The 21,257-nt window shown below is 49.8% G+C and overlaps 1 protein-coding gene across 1 annotated transcript; it reads left to right on the forward strand.

The window, feature by feature from the left end:
• The first annotated feature begins 6,436 nt into the window (after window positions 1–6,436).
• ACRBP (acrosin binding protein) lies at window positions 6,437–21,158 on the forward strand. Its single transcript, XM_061365629.1, has 10 exons — window positions 6,437–6,486; window positions 7,638–7,850; window positions 11,146–11,240; window positions 11,359–11,461; window positions 11,582–11,996; window positions 19,353–19,485; window positions 19,706–19,885; window positions 19,965–20,132; window positions 20,207–20,293; window positions 20,817–21,158. The coding sequence occupies exons 1-10, from the start codon at window positions 6,462–6,464 to the stop codon at window positions 20,928–20,930; spliced, it is 1,533 nt and encodes a 510-aa protein (XP_061221613.1). The 5' UTR covers window positions 6,437–6,461; the 3' UTR covers window positions 20,931–21,158.
• Window positions 21,159–21,257: the final 99 nt, after the last annotated feature.

Below are 21,257 nucleotides of genomic sequence, written 5' to 3' on the forward strand. Positions count from 1 at the left end.
TGTAAATATTTATTCTGTGTTGGTGCTGGTGTCCCATGGGGATGAGGCACTTCCTAGGCAAACAGTAAGGAAGATTTTAAATAGCATCTATTGGGGCAAAGGCTTTTTTTGATCAGCAGTCTTCAGTAAATGGTGCTTGTCAGCCTGTGAAAGCCACCTGAAGGCATCCGTGGTCTGCTCTGTCAGGCTCTGGCCTGCCAAGGAAAGCCTGCAAGGCTGGAAAAGAGCCAACTGTGCTGCTGGTCCTTAACAATGCATGTCAAGAAGGCTGCCACTGCAGTCCAGATGTGAAACACTGAAACAACAGAGAAGTAAATTGCTTCTTTCTAAAACAAGCAGGAAATCCAGGCCAACAGCAAAATAAAAGCAGGTTAAATAGAAGCAGCAAAAAAAGGTCAGTCAAAAATGACTTGGTTTGTTTTTAAGATCACTGTAAATCGTTACCTGTGTCACTGCAGCGGTATGAGATCTGAAAAAGTTTACTTCTAGACTCAAAGTGCTTAAAGAGGGGATACACCAAGTTAAAGTAATCACGAAGTCCTTTAAAGAACTGGCTAGCTTGCAGATTTCTGGAGCAGCTGTCAGTGCAACATAAACACTTTCTAAAATGGAGCTGGAGAAATTGCCCTTTAGAGTGATTGGAAATAACCTAGTTGATGAGTAAAGCCAAGTCTGGATTTCAGGAAGCTGGAGCCATGCAGGAAGACAAGAGGGAAGACTTTTGCCAGGCTCTTTGAGCCCACTTAATAATTGACCACGCACTCAGGTAACCAGTTTATCTTGTCCAGCTGTGTTTGCCCCAGCTGTGGGCACCATTCCTAGGAAGCTGGGCAAGCGTGGCTCATGCTGCTGTTCAGCAAGTATTCCTCTTCCCAGCAAGCAGATGCACTCAGCAAGCTCTGTTCCCTGGGCTCTGCCACCACCGTGTACGCTGTGTGATGTGCACCATCTGTTGCCTTCCACCAGCGGGACCACCTTCTCGTTCCAAACAGCAAGTAATTAAACTGGTACCCTAACTCAGCAACATTCAGCCTGTCATTAAATGCTCTTAAGGTGTTATTTACCCAGCTCTAGGCTCAGAGCCATGTGGTAGCCAGTATCTTACTGTTTTATTGAACAGGTTGACTAAGGCTTCTGTGCTTCAGCAGGCTATTTGAGGCTCAATTATAGACTGTGTTTCAGTGATGCTCACTTGATTTTGGGGGATCAATTCTTGTGAGACAATTACTACCTATAAATACATGTATCTTGGAATTGGAAGGTACCCCTCGAGGTCACCCGGATCAGCTTCCACTTCAAAGTAGGGCTGCTGTCAGTCCTAAACCAGGTCAGATATATGCTGAGTAGCAACATGCTCTGTGGCAGAACATGCTAGGATAAGAAGCAGCTTCAGGTGAAAGGTGACGTTGCTGAAGATCTTAAGGCTTGACTCAAGAATTGGCCAAATCAGTCCAAAAATCTCCAGATCCAGCAGAGAAGAATAACATTCCTAAGACATAACTTGCTTATACTGGCTGAAAATAGGGCCAGGTCCTCCCACGATGTTTCTCATTGAAGATAGGCAGATATACATGGTTGAGAAGTGGTGACAGCAGGATTGCTCCCCTCACACATCTGCTAAGAAATGGGTGGCAGTTCCTCCAAGTCCCAGGAAGGAGGGGTATGGAGCATGTGTAATTATCCTCCTAACTAAGTGTATTTTCAGCTAAAGCACAGCAGGACACTGAAGTGCCTGAGCCCAGAGCATGGGACAGCCACAGTGACCAGTCTTTGGCAAACTGGCACCAGGAACATTAACGTTTCCTATCTCCTGGAGCAGGGCAAGGCACAATGGCCATGAACCAAGTGCTCATCAGTAGATCACTCAACCTAGTGTGATTATCCAAGCTCCTGAACCATTCTCCTTTGTATAACCAACCACAGTGCTGCTTTTTCTCTGCCGTGTGAAGGAGGAGGACAAACTGGGGAGATGATGGCAAGCTGAGTGGCAATACCTGGGGTGCATGCAATCCCTGACTGCTCTAAGGCAGCAGCAAAAGGCAAGGCAGGCTGCAGCATGACAACAGTTAAGGACTCATAGAAGGAAACAACATGTCCCATCTTGCTTTCCAAAGACAAGTGAACATTTCTTCAGTGGAGCTCACTGTTACTGTATTAGAAGAAATATAGATGCTTTTCTCAAATAAAATGCATTTAATTTATAAAAAGAGCCAAACATCTTCCTTTCTGCTCATTTATGGTTCCTCTTCTGAGCACATGGAAGAAATGGGACAGTTAGTTTAAAAATTACGGTTTTGCCCTAATCTTGAGGACAGGCAAACCCATGGCAAACCACTCAGCTCCTAAAGCCTGGTGTGAGAAAGTATTCAGCAAGTTGCCCACTTCGATGTGTTTTTGCAGATATACAATGGGATTTCAGTGCTTTGGGTTGCTGCCATTGAAGGAATAACTCATTCAGCACCAGGCTGGGGGGAGAAAAGGCTGGGGTTATTTTTGACACATCAACAGCAAGCAAGAAAAGGAAGTTTGACCCCATGACATCTCCTCACTCCAAAAGCCTGAAGAACCCAGTCATTGGAAGAACCCATTCAGTTAACCATGGAAAGATTTAGGTGGGAAGAGACCTCTCTGGAGCTCTGTAGACCAAGACCCTGCTTTTAGGAATAACCTTGTGCTTAGATCAGGTTGTTCTTGCACTAAACAAGAGCCCTTAAAAAGACCAGAGCAGTTCATTTGAGCACACTTTCATGAATCCACTCCATTAGAGGTTGTGTCACGAATTCAAGAAACCCTTTTTAAATGCTGGTTTTGCAATCAATTAAATACTCCATTTTCTAAATGACAAGCAAAACATTGCTTCATTCACTATTTCCTAACAAAATAAAATGTAAATTGTCTGAATTAATGCATGTTATAACTGTACAGTGCTTGAATAAATGTGGATAGATTAACATATCCAGCAAATTAAAATGAGTGCCAATTTTAATGTAAAGTCTATATTTATCAGTATATCACATAGCTCTCAGCCAGTGACAGTAAACCTACAGAAATACAGTACAAATGTGGAATGAGGGCTATTTAACCTGTGATTAAAGTCAGCAATGCATAACGTTTTGGTTTAAATCAGAACAATCTTTGATGCTTTTGTCTGTGGAGATGGAGAACTCAGCATCAAAGAGTGGGCTGGTACCCACATCCCTTCACACAGGCCCATAGTGACCAGGATGAAGGTGTTCTCAATCGGGCTCTTGAAGTAGCTTCTTCTTCATGGAAGACCTAGTGCTGAACTGGAAGAGGACCTTTACTCAGCTGCTGTGCAATGGCTCTGATGGCCTCTTGGCTGGGCTGTCCACTCTGCCCTAAGCACCAGGTACCAGCTGGTCTAGAGCCCTGCCATGCTCCTGAGCAGCAGCTCTGCATCCTCCAGATGCAGCACTGAAGGACATCTCAATCCATCTCTTGTAGGTGCTGGGGGGGGGGACTGCTGCTTAGCCAGCGGCTTCATTGTCCCACATCTCAGCCTAGCATCACTGCCATCTTCTGCCTCTCATTGATGTTCCCCCACCAGGATACTTGATTTAGGGGCAGATGGCTGAACATTGGCTCTGAAGCTGGTTTTTCTTGTGACTTTATTGCTGCTGGTGGGGCCTGTGCTGTGAACACAGATGAAGCCAGGGCACAGGGGCCTGGTTTTCAGCCATTGCTGCTGGTGGTGGAGTTTGTGGTGGAAAGCAAGGAGTGGGAAATGCTGTGAAACAGCCGCAGTAAGAGAACAAGGCTCACTTGCAAGAGGAGCTTGTCTGCCAAAGGGCGGTCCCTCACAAAGCAGACAGGTTCTTCCAAAGCTCAGAAGCAGCACAGCAATCATATAGCAACATGGAAAACACAACTCCAGCGAGTTGTTACCCTGCTGTTACACATTCCTGCTGCTGGCATCGGGTACACCATGGGCCGGGGGGTTACAGCTGTGTACATTGGGTCAGGAACAGCATATGCAGGAAACTCCATTTCACGGTGGCTCTGAGAACAAGACTGCAAATCTGCTTCAGTGCAAAAATGACACAGCTTCTAGTGCATCAGCAGGGAGGGAGGCTTAAAGGTGGCAAGTTAACCCTTGGGAATCAGCAAATACTGGATTAACATCCCCACTGTGCTGCGCGTTACTGACCCCTCTCATTGCTCGAGGCACCAGAAAGGACCAGGCTCCCCCACCGCTTGCAACACTGATGTGTCCTGTCCAAAGGACTGCTCTTCCCACAGAAACGACTTCTTTCTTTGTGGTGGCTTAAAACACAACTGCCCCATAGCCAGCAACAAACGAGGCTGAAGAGCACAGCACAGCAGTGCCTCCTGCACTCGCAGCCTCCCAAGCCTGCTGGGTGCACGCTGCAGACCAGGTTCTCAACGCATGCGGTGCATTGACCATAATAGCTCCTTGAAGGAGTCAGACAACCTGAACCAAACCCAGGGCATGCCACAGTGCATGAGAAGTACTAAGTGGCCAGCCTGTCCTCACATCACTAACCACTTCCTTTCCAAATACACAGTAGCTCCCCCAGGCATTGCTACTTAGAGCACCAAGCAAGCATCAAGCTCTGACAGCTCCTTCATCTTCTGCCTCATGTTTGAGTTCTCAGTGTATGGCCAGGGACTCTGGTCCATTCACTCTTGTTTCCTGTTTTCATAAGCCATAAATCTCTTGCTGGCACATGTACACACAGGCTGTGTAGCCAGCACCTGCCAGACATCAATAACACTGTGTGACATGGCACATTAGTGTGCTTGCCTACATCATGTATTTCCATCAGCCACTGCGGTCAGCACGGAGCAACCTCAAGAACTCAGCCAGGGCTCTGTTGTCATGGGGGAGCAGAGGGGATTAACAGAGCTGGGCAGCCCAAGGACCTGGAGTTGTCTAACATCAGCTAGTAAGCAATATGTCTCAAGCCAAGCAGTGGAACACTAGGAACTGGCTATGATTTGCAAGTGCCAGCAGCATTGCCTGGTTTAATGTGAGCGGCAGGAGGTGGCTGGGACATCTCTCCTGCTCTCTGTCTTTCTAAGAAGCTGCAAAGAAACCCTAAAGCTCAGTGCTGTTGATAAATGGTCAGGCTTCAAGCTCCTCAGACACGATCCCTTCCAACAAGGCATCTTACAGCAACCCACAGCTTGTCTCTTGCAAGGACCAGCAAACACACATGCTGCTGCCAGACACCTTTCTAATGGACTGAAGTGATTTGAGCTTTCACTGTGATAGCCTGCATGGCTGCTCAGGGGACTGGCAGGTGATGGGCCAGCCTTGCAGTCACAGCCAGGGCATCTGCAGCACTCTGCTGCCAGTGCATGTATTGCAGTATACACTGCATACAGCTCGAATCTCCTGGGCTTTATGATAGAAGTGACTCCTTCAGCACACGGTGGAAACTCCCTCTGCTCTGCTTGCAGCTCCCCTTCGGTTGTGTAAGGGTGTCAATTCCCAGCCAAGCAGAGACTGTGGGGTGATGCAGCGGCTGCACAAAGCCACTGTGCTGCCCTGCCCTGCATTCTGCTGACAGCTGCACTTCTCATAGCTGCTGTGACAGGCGTTTTCCTTACAGCCTCCCTGAGAGCTGTGGTGGTGATGGTCGTGCCTTTCCCTCTCACATCACCAAGTGCCCAGCCATGGGAAGTGCTGTGCTGATGGCAATTGACAGCTGTGTGTGTGCCCCACGCATTGGTCTCTGCAGTAAGAACCAGCGTGGGCACATGGATGTGGGTGTCCCTCAAAATCAGCCCTTGGGGGTTCTGGGCACCTCCGCACTGGTGGCCCCAAAGCCTCTTTTGCCAGCACCATTCCCACTTTTGCCTGAGAAAGCTTTCCTATGCAGAGAGCGGTGCTCAGGACACCCGTACTGGAGGCAAAGGGACACCAGCAAGTGCTCCATGTGCTGAGGGTTCAGAAAGTGGCACAGCTGCCCAGAAAAGATCAAGCCAGCTTCCCACTGCATCCCAAAGCAAGCCGGTGCTGGGATGCATCCCTGGGGAGGCATGGGGGGGTTGTCTCAATCCCCTGCAGTTCAAAGAGGTTTTGTTGCCTTTCCCCTGCGGAAGAGCACAAAATGCTTTGGGATGTAAGGTACCCCAAAGGTACCACTTTCGGGGCACCCTCAGCACAGGAGTAGCCTGCCCATGCCTCAGATGCTGTTGCAGGTTGCTGCCAGCCCCCACTGTGTCAGCGAGCAGAGGGGCAAGCTCCCTGCTTGGCTCCCATTCCTCTTGCTTGTCTTGTCCCCGTAGTGGGACAAAGGCTTGCATTCCTCATGGGATGCCCACCCCCGCCCAGCCCCTGCTTCAGTTCCCCTCCACACGCCCTTCCCTAGCCCTACCGTGATGCCGTTCCCTTCCCATTCTGACGCCATCTCCTGGTGAAGCCGTTGCCCCGGGTCACCAGGGACAACACAGTGCTGAGGCCTGGGGCAGACATGCTGGGGATGCTGTGCTTCGTGGGTGAGTGTCCCTACCTGCTCCCTGCCACCATCCTTGGGCCACCACAGAGCCAGCACTGGAAACCCCTGCTGATGCCACCCCTCATTCCTGCCCCGCTGGGACCACAGGCTCTGCCTCACCCGGGAGGGGGGCTGGAGGGACATGGGGCTGGGGCAGAGCATCCCTATGGGCGGTGCTGAAGGCAGTGGGAAAGGACCCAGCTGAAGGCAAAGGAGGGAAGGGAGAAGAGGGAGGGATGTCCCCATGGAGGGGCTCAGGCCCCTGGTGTGGTGGAGTGGGCAGCTCACAGAGGTGGGAGCGGAGCCTGCGTCACTGTGGGTGCCTCCAGAGGCACCGGGCAAGTAAGGCTTTTGTAGGGGAGGAACCAAAATAACCCCTCAAACTAAACAAAACCAAAAGTAAAAATCTCTCTCCTCTACCCAAATCAAACTCCCCAAACTCCCAACTTCTAACATTTTAGTTTTTATCTTATTTTTCTATTAAAATTTTTCCTTTGTTCTTAATTTCCTTTTTTCTTTATTTTTTTCCCTTTTGCAGTTTCTTCTCTTTTTCTCTCCTTTTTCCTTTATTTTTTTCTTGTAATTTTTTTATTTTTCTTCTCTTCTCTTCTCTTCTCTTCTCTTCTCTTCTCTTCTCTTCTCTTCTCTTCTCTTCTCTTCTCTTCTCTTCTCTTCTCTTCTCTTCTCTTCTCTCCTCTCCTCTCCTCTCCTCTCCTCTCCTCTCCTCTCCTCTCCTCTCCTCTCCTCTCCTCCTCTCCTCCTCCTCTTCTCCTCTTCTCTTCTCCTCTTCCCGTCCCTTCTTTCCTCTTCCTCTTCCTCTTCCTGTTCCTCTTTCTCTTTTTCTCTTTCTTTATCTTTTCTTTTAAAACATTTTCCCTTTTTCTTGTTTTTCTTTTTCCTTTATTTTTTATTTTTCTTTGCTTTTTTTCTCATTTTCTCTCTTTTTTTGTGTGTGTTTCTGGTTTTTTTGTTGTTTGTGGGGTTTTTTCCCTTCATTCTTTTCTCATTTTTCCCAGGGGTCCTGGTTCCCCCAGAGCCCTGCAAGCAGGGGTGATGGAGCTGATACCCCATGCCCCCCTCACCACCAGCAGACAGGCGCAGGCTGCTTGTCCCCATGCAGAAGGGTTAAGCACAGCCTTGCATCTCCCCCAGGTCTGCTGGCCTTGTTCGTGTCCTGCGTGGCCCCTCCGGTGCGTCCTGTTCCGGGCACCCCGCTGTCAGACAGAGAGTACCGGTTCTTCTTCGCCCACCTGCAGCCCCCCTGGAAGGCGGAGGTGTCCTGCCAGCTGCGCCAGGCACACGGCTGCCTCAGCCCCCTCATCCTGCAGCTGGACCAGGAGGAGAACCATGGCCGTGTCCCCAACGGTAGGGACATTGCACCTCCTGTTTCTATACCCCGCAGAACACCCCAGGATTGAGGGGATGGGGATGGGTTGCAATGGGTTGGTTTGGGGTCTCCTGCCCAAAGTCCAGTGTGCAGCAGGACACTCGCAGCATTAGAGCATCCTGGCTTTGTGCAAGGGAGTTTGGTTTTGTGGCCTCTCTGGGCACCCCTTCCAGTGCTGCACCGCTCTCCTGGAATAAAAGAAAGGCTTTTTCTAACGGGCATTCCTAACCTCCCAAACAGGAATTTGCAGTTTGTTGCCTCTTGTGTTGGCTGGCACCACCAAGAAGTGATTGATTTTGTCATCTTGGAGCTTTCCTTCAGGTCCTTGTGGGCTGCTGTTCATTCACCTCCCCATGTCCTCTTCACCCAGCTGCCCTGGACCCTCTTCAGGGGTCATGGGCTGAAAGCCACAGCCAATCTGTTGCCCCTTCATTGAGCTCTTTGTCTTCTCCACGTCTTCATTGATGGGGCAAAAAACTGGCCACGGTTTTCTGAAGCTTGCTGAAGCTCATCCTCTCCTCCCAACAGTTCACGTTGCACCCTGACCACCTGCTTCCAGCTTGATGTGGGGTTTAACACGGAAGCTTGGTGTACACACTCTGATGGGCCTTTAAGAAAGCTTGAGCTGATAAGCTGCTTTTTTAAGTGTTGAACATTTCAGGAGCCAAGAAACATCCCGGTTCAGAAAGCGCCATAGCAACAGCACCCTTTAAATCTCTGCGGAGATGCTTTCCCTGCACCCCTGCATCGGAGAATTTAAGTGGCATAATTATATCTGTGCAGCTGAAAAACTTGGGACTACTTCTGTTGTATTTTTCTTCAGAGGAAAAAAAAAAAATAGGAACAATTTTCTCATAAAAAAATATGTCTTTATATTTAGCTATGAACGTCAATGGACTGAATGATCAGCCAACTGTGCTTATTTGGGCTGCAGCTTGAGGGCAACGATTTCTTTCTTGTTTCTGCAGCTGTGTCAGGGGAATGGGTCCCACTCTGCATCACCAGACCCAGGGATGAGTCCTGGGCTCCTCGCTCCCTTGTGGGCACCTGCAGTTTACAGTGCCGTGGCACTAGGTGCACCCAGGGTTCCAGTGCACCCTCTGTCCATGGCTCCTCGCCTGGCGATGCCCTTTGCCTTGGCACTGCTTGTTGGCATAATCAGACACATTCCCACTGCTGCTGCCTTTGGAGACCCAGTTGCCAAGAGCAGGAACACCTGGGAATTCCAGGAGATGCGACAGTTTTGCAGGACGCCCTCTTTGCCTTCTTTCCCTTCATCCCTCAGCCCCACACCCCCATCTGGCAGGCTTTATTCCCCTCTGTAGTCCCTTTTTTTCCACCTTTGGGGCTATTCTGGTGCATGTTGTGGCTGGGCTGAGAGGATGAGCAGGCACAGCAGAGCACGTGCCCTCGTGTGTTTTGTCTCTAGCATCCTCATAGCTAAAACAGCAGTGCCGTCTATATCCAACTATTCATGAGCTTGTTCAGGTGTGGTGCTGAGGAAAGCAGTTACCTGTGTTTCAAACAAGGGAAGCCTCCCTGAAGCCTTCAGACGCTCTTTGTTGTGGAAGATGACTCAGGAAGATGTTTTCGGGATGAGTGCATGCAAACATCTTGGCTGGTTCCAGCTCTTTAGTGATTGTTAATTAATTAATTGCCCCAGTTACCTTCCTTTCCCCCACACTGGGAGCTCCTGTGAGCTGGCCACAAAGCCCAGAGGCCTCCTGACACCCAGCAGAAGCAAACCAGCAAACACATGGGCAGGAGGAGCAGAGGAAGAAGGCAGAAGATAATATTGATTAAACCAAGCAGGTACTGCTGGGAAAGGATGCTCTCGGCAGGAAAACCAGAGGATTGAAAGCCAGGCAACTATTTCCATAGGGGAGATAAGCTGAGAGAAAAGAGGGATCAGTGCTAAAGGAGGCAAGCTGCTCGTCAGGCCATGGCATCAGTGTTCAACAGACTGTGAGAGAGCTGAGCCATCGTGGAAATAAAGAGACCAGCAAAGAAAGCCCACGGGGAATTTCATCTGTGTCAAGTTTTTCCTCTCTTCCCAGACGCTGGAATGGAAATGTGCTTTTCTTCTTCCCCCACACCAAAATGGAAAGTTTCTGTATCAGCACAGGGATGGTTTGTGGCAGGACATAGCAAGCTGTAATACTCAAAGCCTGGCCTGCTGGGCGCTGCTGGAGATGCTGGGAGAGCGAGGATAAGACTGGGGTTAGCAAATGGTTGGGCTTCCTGCCCTGCCCCACGGCAGCAGTGTTCCTTGGCAAGTATTGGCTGTGTGATGGAGTGTAACTGCAGCTCCCAGTCCACACGGAAGCGCATTGCACTGGCTGAGTCCATGCCCCCCACATCCTGGAGAGATTCCACACAGCATCACCAAAGGACACAGTGGGGATCTGGCATGTCCCCTACAGTCTGGGCACTTTCCTGAGCTGGAATCCTGGTGGATACCTGAAATCCGTATGCTTGGTCCAAGAGAAGTGCATACGGTGTAAAAGATGGTGTACAAGCAACTAAGAGGAGAGCAGTGCAATTCAATACTAACCTGCTCTGCCTCAGCCAGCACTTAACCCATCTGGTGAACGGAATGGGCTGGCGGTGAGCAAGGAGAGCACAAGATGACCCCCTCCCAAACCTCCCAGGGTTTTCAGCTGTCCTGCATGACCCCAGCTATTCTCCAATCACTGCAGGAGGAGCTGCAGCTTTTGAGCCAGGAGTATCAGCAGTGCTGGTCAAGACCATGGTGCATGTGTGTACAGGCACAGACATCGCCAGCGGCATCTTGGCCCTGCGGACTTTGCTCCATCCCCTGCACAGATGGAATCAATGTCAAACTATTTTGCCCTGAAGAGGTTGTCTCCTCCCGTGTTGTTAGGCCCGGTCCAGTCACCTTTTCAACCCATCACATCTCTGCTTGCCTTTTCTCTTCTTTTAAATCCTTCAAGGCCTGATAATAGAGTCCTTATCGGGAACTGGGCACAGCAGGTTTGAGTCTCTGTAAAAGGGAAGATAACCATGTGAAAAAAGGCAGAAGAGCGAGCTGAAAAGCTGGGTAGTTTGGAGGGAAAGTACATGTGTCACCTGGGATTGGGAGCTGCAGTAGCACAGGGCTGTGGTCTCCACTTGGAGGCACAGCTTCAAGCACATGGTGCTGCTCTGAAAACAGCTCTCCAGGGGTCCCCACCTCTTGCTGCACCCAGCCCAATGGGACAAATCAGCCTGCATCCTGCCCCCATCCCACGTCTGTCTCTCCCCTCTCTCCAGGGCCAGTCTGCTCTGATGTCCGGGAATCACCGTGGTTTCAGACCTTCTGCCACTTCGCGCAGTACCGCTGCTCCACGCGCCAGTTCTACATCAAGGTCTGGTGCAGTATTCCAGGCAGGGTGGGGGGCAGTATACCCTGGGAGATGGAAGGGGGGAGGAGGAAGGGAACATAGCACAGTGGGACTCATGCTTCTCCCTCTCTCCTCTGCTCAGCGAATCCCATGCCTGAATTTGTTTCCAAAAAGCCTTCTCTCGACAGAGCAAAACCCCACAGTGGGCTCCTGGACAAGGGACAAAAGCTCTCCTGCAGAAGAAGGTACGGCTGCACCCATCAGTGCTGCGCATCCCTGCTCCCCTGCTGATATCCCATAGCTGTTTCCCCCCATCACATCAGCTTTCTGGTTGACTCAGCACCCCCATCCCACTCTCTCCCCAGCTCCAGGGCCGGCTTCCTTGCCTGCTGGCAACCTGCTTCGCACCAGCGTGGACACTCTCCTGAAGCACTCCTATGCGCTCTCAAACCAGAAACCAGCTCCGACGAACCTTGCCCTGAGCACAACAAAGCTGCCGAGAACCGAGCAAGGCAGCGAGCTGCCTGTGCCCCCAGTGCCCCTGCCAGTCCCACCTACCCCTGCCCCAGTGCCTCCCTGGCTGGGATCCCCTCAGCAGTCAGCGCAAGCCTGGGAGTACCTGCAGAAGGGCATCTGGCAGCTGATCCACATGGCCCTCGATTTGGAGAGGTCTCAGGCGGGCAGGAAGGGGTTTTCTCCGAGCTCCAGCACCCAGCCAGCCTCACAGAGCACAACAGGCAGCCCTAAGGAGGAGGTGCAGGAAGCGGCATCCCGTGGCAGGTAAGGGGAAGACCCCTCTCCCTGCCTGGCAGGGTACCACACACCACCCCTGCAGGGGTGTCCTCATGCGTACCGGGACATAGTATTCACGCTCCTGCCCTCAGCTGGTGAGCACAGGCAGGCTTTCTGGAGCAAGCTGTCCCATACAGAGCAAGACGGCAGCGGGGACCCCCAATCCAGCACAGAGTGAGCAGGGAGAGCACTGCTAAATCCTGACAACGCTGTTGCCTTTGCATCCTAAGCAAAGTGGGTTTAGGCCTTTGCTGCAGGCAGGGCTTTCTGGTCTGCACATGTATCCCCACCGTGTGGTCATCTGCAGCGTGCAGCCACCTCCTGCTCTCATCCTCCTCCCAACTCCTGGCGAGCTGGGTGACCTGTGGAAATAGCTTCCTTGGGGTAGATGTGGCTCACTGTGCAGTGTGAAACAGGTATTTCTCAAACCAGTCTGACTCGAGAAGTGCTCTGTCCTCACCCAGGGAGAGCAAAAGCAGCCCTGGGATGGAAGCCAGAGCCAGGAACACAGAGCCTTGCTCCTGGCTGCGCAGGACCACTGCTGCTCCTTGAGCACGTCTCTGCGTTCTGGATCTGTGCATTGCTCTTCTTAAGGAGTTTCTGATTCCAGGTTGTGGCTTTGAAAGCAGCTGCATGCCCTGTGATAGCCCAGCTTACTGCAATCCCTTTACACACCCCTCTTAGATTCTCTGGTCTAGGGATGCTCTAGGAGCTTGTCAAGCATCTTGATTTCTTCTCAGCTGATCTGCTAGGATCAATTTGCCTTTGTCCTCAAGCAGCTGAGGTGAGTCCAAACAGAAAAGACCTGCAAAAGGATTACTGTTTTCATTCAAATTCCCTTTTTGATCATTCTGTCCTTTGTGGCTGAGGACCACTTCCTTTGACTGAGTTGCAAAGACTACTTTCCTTGCCAAGAGGATAAACAAAAATGCTGTGTAGGTGTGCTTTTCATGGAGAAATCATGTTGCTTTCAAGTCTGTTGCTGGCTAGTGATGTTCCTGTAAGCACACAGGTTTTGTGCACGATTGTACACCCGTGGGGTCTATTAAACACACTGCACGCTACTACAGTTAACCAGAGCTCCCACTTCTGCACATAAAAATGAATTGCATCCTATTGTTAAAGCTATAACTGTCCTTGTGCAAGGCTGTAACTTATGTCGCCCTACTTCCTAATATTATTCCTATTATGTTCCTAATTTACTGCTTGACAAACTTCTTCTTGTGTATGTACTCTAAGGCAAAATTCCGTTTCATTGAGGACGTGTTCATTTTCCCTGCCTCTGAAATTGAGCCTTGCTCTGATTTAGTTACATTGGGATTATTGAGGGTCTGCTGTGATTGCCGATGACACTCACTATGCCGCTGCGGAGTTCCTCAAAGACACTAATGCTGAATGCGTGTCTGTAACCTGGCAGCCGAGCCCCATCAATCATGCTAAGCAAAGCTTAAACCCAAGTGAGGATTAAAAGGCAAGATAGACCATGCCTGTCGGCTTTGCTGCTCACCACATCCTGCTTCCTCGCAAAGGGACTTCAAAGCGTGACCTAAAAAAGGGGCAAAACGCTTTGAGGCATTTCCATTCCAGTAAGAGCAGCAGTGCTGGGTGGGACTGGTCACCATGCAGAGGTGCCATTCAGCACCTGGTTTAATGCAAGGTGCACACGGCTGTGATAGACACAAACCAGGCTGCTTGTCTTATGTCCAGCAGGACATAGATCCCTTCTTGCTCCTGCTTGTGGTGGCTGCTCTGGTAGCTCTACCAGCTTTCATAGTACCTGATGAAGGCAGCTGTGATCTTTAGAGAGAGACAGGGCAAAGGCAGTAGTGTAACAAGGTGAGGGATTTGCAGCAATGTTTTGTGGTCTTTCTGCTAGCAGTGAATCATTACGGGAGGGAAATGTCTCTTAGTGCACTTACTTCCCATTTCTAGCCCTTATTGTGCTTTCTGCCCCACAATTAGTGAGCTATTTATTTCCTCTCCACAAAGTTACCTACACAGGATGATTCAGCCTTGCTAAAAAGAGCTCTGTATCTCTTCCATTGTAAAGCCCGTCCAGCTCTCATTTTTTGGTGGCAATTTTCAGTGTCCTTTCAAAACATCCACACACTCCAGCTCTGCTTGCACCATTCAGCTTGCACCATTCATTCACCTTCTCCTGCTCCTCTGTTTGCACACAGGAATTGCATTTGCCCTTGTTCCCAGGGCTTTCTGCTGGTGTGTTGTTTGTCTGCTACGACCCCTACACCTCTTGCAGTGTCACGGCCCTTACCCTGTTGGTGTTCGTGTGTGGATGCTCATGAGCCCAGCTTCCCCAACAAGGCTGAGCAGAGCCCTCCCAGTGGCTGCACCCTCCTCCTCCTGTTTTACCACTCCAAGCAGTTCTTGGTGTGCTTACGTATTTCATCCCCAGCAGGTTTAAGATCAGACCATTCATTAAAAATACCATCCCCAGACAAAAAACCACCACTCTTTTTGACTCAGAATCACCTGTCTGCAATTCCTTTTTTCACTTTGGTGCAGGATGGGACCCATTCCCCTCACATTTCTCAGCTGCTTCAGGAGCTAGCTGTGACTTGGGGATTATGTACTGGCATCTTTTGACCATTCAGTGAGTCCAGGGACCAGTTTGGTGTCTTGCTATTGCTACTGTGCACAACTAACTGTGAAAGGGGAATCGTAACAAGGCAGGTTTGCCTCTCACCACCAGGCTAGATGAAATTCAGATGCTTCTGGGATCTCAAAGCAGGGGTCTTGCAGTGTCTCAGGGGCAGAGGTAAAGGACTGTAATATGAACAGGTCAGCAGGAGAGATGCGTTTACATCCCCATCCTCCCAATAGCTCCTGTGTCAGGTTACTTTCTGGGTTTGATCTGTCAGGTACCTAGCCAGCCTGCCTGTCTTCTTGGCATGCAGGCCAAGATCTCTTTTGTTTCTGAAAATGCTAAGAATGGCTCTTTCCTTAGTGGTTTTAGTTTCCTGCAGCAACTGCCCTAAATCAGAGGTTACAAAGTGCTAGAGAGCTGCTGTTTGCTCCTTATGTTCTTTTTTGCTTGCCTCAGGTATTCACTCCATCTCACACAGCCAGCCAATATCGGAGAGGTTCAGCAGCTGAAAGTTAATGGCCCAAATCCTTGTCATCATGATGAGGGAAAGGTGCTGTTAGCTAGCACTCTTCAGAGATACGCTGAAGTAGGCTCTGTGTGTGTCACTCCATGTCTTGAGATGTTAGAGCGAGACAGGCTTTTACCTGATTTCTTCCCTTTTTGCCTTTGAGCAATTACTGAGTTTTGCCCACAGATTCTTAACTACATCTTTTCACATTCCCTTTGAAACATTGCCTCCAAGTAACCGTTAGGCTTTTTCCAGGTTAGGCCACCAATGTGCAGAGGTACTAAACTAGGGAGGGATTGGCATTAGAAAATTGCTTTAGACCTATGACTTCCCCTGATGCATAGTGAAACTTCTGCACATCCACTGACATATTCAGCACCATGTCAACGACTGCAGGGGACCAGCAGCAGTGCTGTTATACTCTGCAGGGTCCATGCCATTTGTCTGTAATACCACTGTGATGGGACACAAAGCCCCAGCAGTGCCATAAGGCAGCAGCAGTGGGAGAGTGGCTGGATACACGGAAGATGAGTGCCAGGGTGCTGGGAGAGAAACCAGGGACAGCCCTGGGGTGCAGCTAGTGCCACGGCATTGTGGATTCCAGGTGCCCACACGCAAGGGAGGAGCACAGGACCTCTCCTTGGGTCCGGTGATGTGGGGTGGGACCCATTCTCCTGACACTTCTCAGCTGCTTTCAGGAGCTGGCTGTCACTCGGGGATGATAGAGATGCATTTCACTCACCCCGAGGTGGTAAACCAGCTGCTGATTTTGCTACCTTGAGGAGGACAGAAAGCCTCACAACAGAGATGGAGAACAGAGATAGAGGAGGATGTGGCAGATAGGGCAACAGAGTTTCTTGGTAAACTCAACCTGAGGGCACAACTCAGTTTCCTGGGTGGGTGAGTGGGTGTTACAGACACAATTCATGTGCACCTAGGGCCAACAGCAAACTGTCAGAAGGTAGTGAATAGGAATGCGAGAGCTGATCATACCAAACGTGGTCTACAGATCTAAAGTTTGCTGTGCAGCAGAGGCTCCTGCCCACATCTGACTTGGCATCTGTTCTGAACAAGTAGGTCATCAACACTCAGCAGATGTTTCATCGCTACTTATGGAAGTACTCTTTATAGAAAAGTTCCCTTTTGTGCCTCTTTTGCCTGTAATCTATTTGTGTCTTGTTTGGGCTACACTTCTTGGACCAGTACGTGTGGTGGAGAAAGCAAAGGCTGTTAAACCCTTTTACTGGGAGTTGCTATTTCGTAAGAAGTACAGCAAGCTAGACAGTTTTTCTTCCTTTGTTTTAATACCTCAGTGATGAAAACACCAGAGCTGTTCATATCACTTTAATGACTGTTAATATGCCTCTCGCTTTATTGACCCGATCATCCTGGTGTGATGAAGAAGCAATTGAATCACAATGCGCCACTGGAATAACAAGCGAGTAGTGGAACAATAGCCATTAGTGACATATCTGTGGGCAAATTCTTTCAGAGGAGACTGGGGAATAATACCAGGGTCATTAACTGAAATGTGTGAGTCTCATCAGGATGCCCCAGCCAGTTCACCAAATCTTGAAGGTGAAACTCCAACTGCTCCGAAGCAGTCAAGCATCTGAGCGGTGGCAGGGACTCCCTTTGGCTGTCACGGGTTTATCAGCAACGTGAACACTTGTTCTCCTGGGTTACAACTGCTTAAAGAGAGAAACTGTCAGTGTCAGGTAATCCACACACGAAGAGCAATCCTTTACAGAAGAGAAATGCTAGGTGTGCCTTGGAGGCTGTCACTGGCTCTTCTCTCGGTGATGTTCAGCTCCCAGTCACAGAAAACTGCTGAGAGGGTTGAACTGAACAGGATTTTAGTGTGGGATCAGCACAGACTCTTTGGTCTAAATTTAAAACTTCCTGTTCTTCTTGGTATCCTAAATGGTCTGAATGTTTGCAGAGGAAACAAAAATACCCCCCTAGATTAAAAGTATCATGTGGAGCCATGGAATGGAGGAATGAACATAAAGGATCTTATAGGCTGCAGAAGGATACAGGATATGGGGGTTTTGTTTCTGTGTTTTACTGGCACATTTTAATTCTTTTCAACTGAAATTAGTGTATGTCACTGCTCTCCTCAGTTTGCATCCTATTGTCTTCTCTGAACTCAGACCTTTCTTTCACACACCTCTGACCAGTTTGGTCACACTGTGGTGCATTGCAGTAAGAGATGCACAGGCTTGGGATATGTAGATTTCCAGGTATTCAGCATCCTCATCTTTCCAGTGGATGTGGTTGGCATGCTGTGGGCTGACAGCACAGTAATTTGTTCACATGTCTGTATCTACAGAATACCATTTGCAGGCTGTCCACGGTACAGTACAGGATGGCGTCTTTGCTTGCCTGGATGCAGGCTCAGAGCAGCATCTGCTGCACTGTGATAAAACAAGCTTGACTGTAATGCCTCTTTTAAAGAAAAAACTAATATTCATATTTTCCATGACTAAGACTTTCAAGGTTCTCTTTTAGCAGAGAGAGATGCCTTCAGAGATTCTGACACGCTCATTTGCTGCTGGTTAGTGTTTGGGTACAGCATCACTTGTTTCTGACTCACTGCAAGTACAGAGCACATGCTGCAAGCTCCTTCATCCACGGTGTATGGCAGGGTATGCACAAAAGGAGGTGCACACTAAGGAGGTGCACAAAACTTCTTAGTAACCCTAATGCTCATGTTCTCCTATGTGAGTGCACACCCAAACTCGATGCAAATGCCAAGCATCTCTGTGTTCCTGTACATGCAGCGTATGACTCTCACATATCTCACGTATTCTAGTCATTCCTTACATCTCCAGTTCTTCACACACCACCTAACTGCAAGAGCTTAACAGTGGGGAGGCTGATCTCTTTTAGCCTTCAGGCTTGGCTATTACTCTGATTATTCACCCATGCCTTCCTGCTCAGTACATGATGGAGAGCCCTGCCTGATGAGCCCTGAAGAACAAACAGCATCATGTGGCCCTTCTACTAAGAGAAACTTGTGATACCTTTTTGAAGTCTCCAAGCTGTGGAGAAACCACCCCATCAGTTGCTCCCGTGGTACATACCCTTTGTGACAGGAAAACGCAGCTCATTTCTGGTTTGAATGAATCTCATCCCAAGTTCTAGTCACCGAAAGTCATTGCTGTTCCATCTGCTAATGAAATACCCTTCCAGATGATCCCCACCTTGGTGAAAATACTGACTGGCCACCCACTAGTGTCTGTGCTCAGCTAAGTAAAGCTTTCTTAGCTTCTCACCCTAGGTGGAAGTTTTCCAGGCCTTGGGGAATCTATTGCTAACCTGAAGGTCTCCAGAAAGCTTAAGCTACTCTCAGGAAAACTTCTCCATACAGGGTAACACATGTATGGATTTTAAGAGCATTTTAACATAAGCAATTGCTGGTTCTTACTTTCTGAAAGGTCAGAAACTAAAGTGGTTGCTTTATTTATCACTGGTTTTGTTTCCAGACACAGAAGACAAATATCAAAGGAGCATTTGTACCTCCTGCGCTTCATCACTGATAACCGGCACCATTTTACCATGTCTACAATTTCTACTGTTCCTAAGAAATGCGGAATATTGTCCTTATGCTGCTGGCATTCAATCTTCTGCTTTTAATTTCCCATGTTGGTTTGGATGAACTGTTAATTCATCGTTACCAGTTTTTTCCCCATTCTGACAAATATATTGGTTCAAGCTTGAGGGAGGCTTATTAAGTTACATGCTCCAGACCCAAATGAAGCTGCTCCATGGTCAACACTCAGCAGACCTCTAGCACCTCCTTGGTGTACACCCAGATGGACAAAAAAGGACCTTATGGGAAGGTTTCTTGTCCAGTCCTTCTCACATACTCCTGAACCATAGATTCACAGAATGGTTTCGTTTGGAAAGGACCCTGAGATCATCCAGTTCTAACCCCCTGCCATTGGCAGGGACACCTCACATTAGACCATGCCATCCAAGACACTGTCCAACCTGGTTTTGAACACTGCCAGGGATGGAGCATTCACAACTTCCTTGGGGAACCCATTCCATGTGCACATATTCCGCAGATACTCACATTATACCAAGAGTCCCAGGTTTCTTTGGGAACATTTTGTTTTTGCTCTGCCTTGGGGTTGTTTTTCCTCCTTCAGTTTTTAACTAAAGGTCTCTCTTTAGCTCGTGACAAGAGATGAGACTTGACTTCCTCTGTCCTTTCCTCTGTCAGCCTTTTAGCCCTGAAGACGGATGAGGCAGTGATGCTCCTGTGCTATGCAGTGCTGGAGGGAAACTGTCTCTCGTCAGTGGTCACTCAGGCTTGGAAGGAGATGGAAGACAGAGTCCTTGGGTTCGGAGATTCGGTAAGATGTTGATATCCACCTTGGCTCTCTCTGTGTGCAGGGCTCCCTGCAGTGCTGAACACAGTGCCCTGGCAGCCAGAGCACAGCAGCACTGTCCTTTCTGGTGCCACCTCCTGGGATAAGCCGACCTGGTGCCCAGGAAGGCAAGCTCCAAGCCAGGGATATGGGAGCTCCTCAGTCTCCCCTTTCCCCACTGACCTCCTGACTGCATCCACCCTAGGTGTGTGACAGCCTCGGGCGGCATCACACGGACCTGTGTCCTGACTGCGCTTTCTGCTCGCTGAAGAGGGAGCAATGTCAAAACATCCATACCCTGGACCGTGTTCACTGTGAGACGGGCAGCTTCTCCCCTTACATCAACCCTCAGATCTCAGCCCAGCACCAGGCTGCAAGCAACAAGGTATTGAGCACGCTGCATGTCCTGCTGGGTGGTGGGGAGGGGAGGAAGGAGCATAGCTCTCTTAATCCCGTTTTTGCAGACCAGCTTCCCAGAGACCTCGGAGAACTATGGCACGGAGGCTTTCAGAGGGCTGAGGGCAGAGTACTGGTGCAGCCGGATGGCCACTCATGGCTGTAAGGACCCTCGTGTGGCCCTCTGGCTGAAGGCGGAGTACAGTGCCTTCAAAGATGGAGATGTCCCAAACCAGGTGGGTGCCCAGTGGGTGCTCCCATCCCTCTTTCTCCTCTTCTTCCTCTGGCATTCATTCACATCTCCCTCCAGATCTGTGACTCAGATGGAATTCAGCACCCTAGCTACTGCGGGTTCAAAAGCTACCAGTGTCTCCAGCAGATCCTCAAAAACCAGAGGGTAAGAAGCAGCCTGCACTTCCCTTTACACAGCCTTCTCCATCACTGGTCCCTCCACAGCCAGCCCAAGCCCCTGCAGGGCTCACAGGCACACTGCTTTTCCCTCCAGCAGGACAGAATTGTGTGTGTTTGGAGGGGGTGACAAATAGTGTGTAATTGAGGCCATGGGATTTGCACAGATGCTGTAAGAAATGGCATCGGAGACAGACATTAATGTTGAGAGACAGAGGAGCTGTGGGGAGGCCCCCATCTGTCTGGGTATCCCTGTCTATCCCTGTAGGGAAAGGTCTCCCTCATCTATTGGGTGCTTCCTAGGTGGTAACAAAACCCAAACACACAAGAGCAGCACAGAGCACTAGCCCATATCTCTAACACACATTTAGATATCAGCCTCTCATCCTGCTTCCCTGTTGGTTCTCCCCTCTTCCCCCTCGTGCCCCCATCATCCCAGCCTCCATATGCCATCCATCACGGGGAGGGATGGGCAGTGGTATCAGTCCCATGAGCTCAGGCTGTCCTTGCAGGTGTTTCACCGCAGCTGCGACAGGAACAAGACGTACCGGGTGCTGAGTGAGAAGGAGGGAGAGGAGGAAGTGGAGCAGTGGCACCAGAGGTTCCTCAACCTCTCCAAGGGGTGATGCACGGTAGCAGCGACGTATGCATGGAGCACAGGGCTCCATCAGGCTCTTTGGGGCTGTGGTGGGACGTAGTCACCTGCATAGACTTGAACAGCTCTTCCCCGACCCCTTGCTGGTTATGGCAGCTCATCATGGCCAGATCTCACCCTCCAAGCATCTGCTCTACACCAGTGGCAGCAGCACACTATGAGGGGAGCCTCACTCAACAGCATGTCACTGCTGGAACCCCTGGAAGCATTTTTCTCCAGCCAAAGGAGCAGCTGAGCATTGGAGAAGGCATCAGCCCTGGGAACCTGGATTTAGAGTCTCTGGCCAAAGCATCCTTGT

Source organism: Neopsephotus bourkii, unplaced genomic scaffold (genome assembly GCF_033783945.1).
Source record: "Neopsephotus bourkii isolate Nb327-2 ecotype Australia unplaced genomic scaffold, CSIRO-AGI_Nbou_v1 NB_1287, whole genome shotgun sequence".
NCBI lineage: Eukaryota > Metazoa > Chordata > Aves > Psittaciformes > Psittacidae > Neopsephotus > Neopsephotus bourkii.

Coding starts and splice junctions, on each gene's coding strand:
- ACRBP (XM_061365629.1), top strand. CDS start 6,462: ATGCTGGGGATGCTGTGCTTCGTGG. Junction 11,241..11,358: donor CGCGCCAGTTCTACATCAAG/GTCTGGTGCAGT, acceptor TCCTCTGCTCAG/CGAATCCCATGCCTGAATTT. Junction 19,886..19,964: donor ACCAGGCTGCAAGCAACAAG/GTATTGAGCACG, acceptor CCGTTTTTGCAG/ACCAGCTTCCCAGAGACCTC.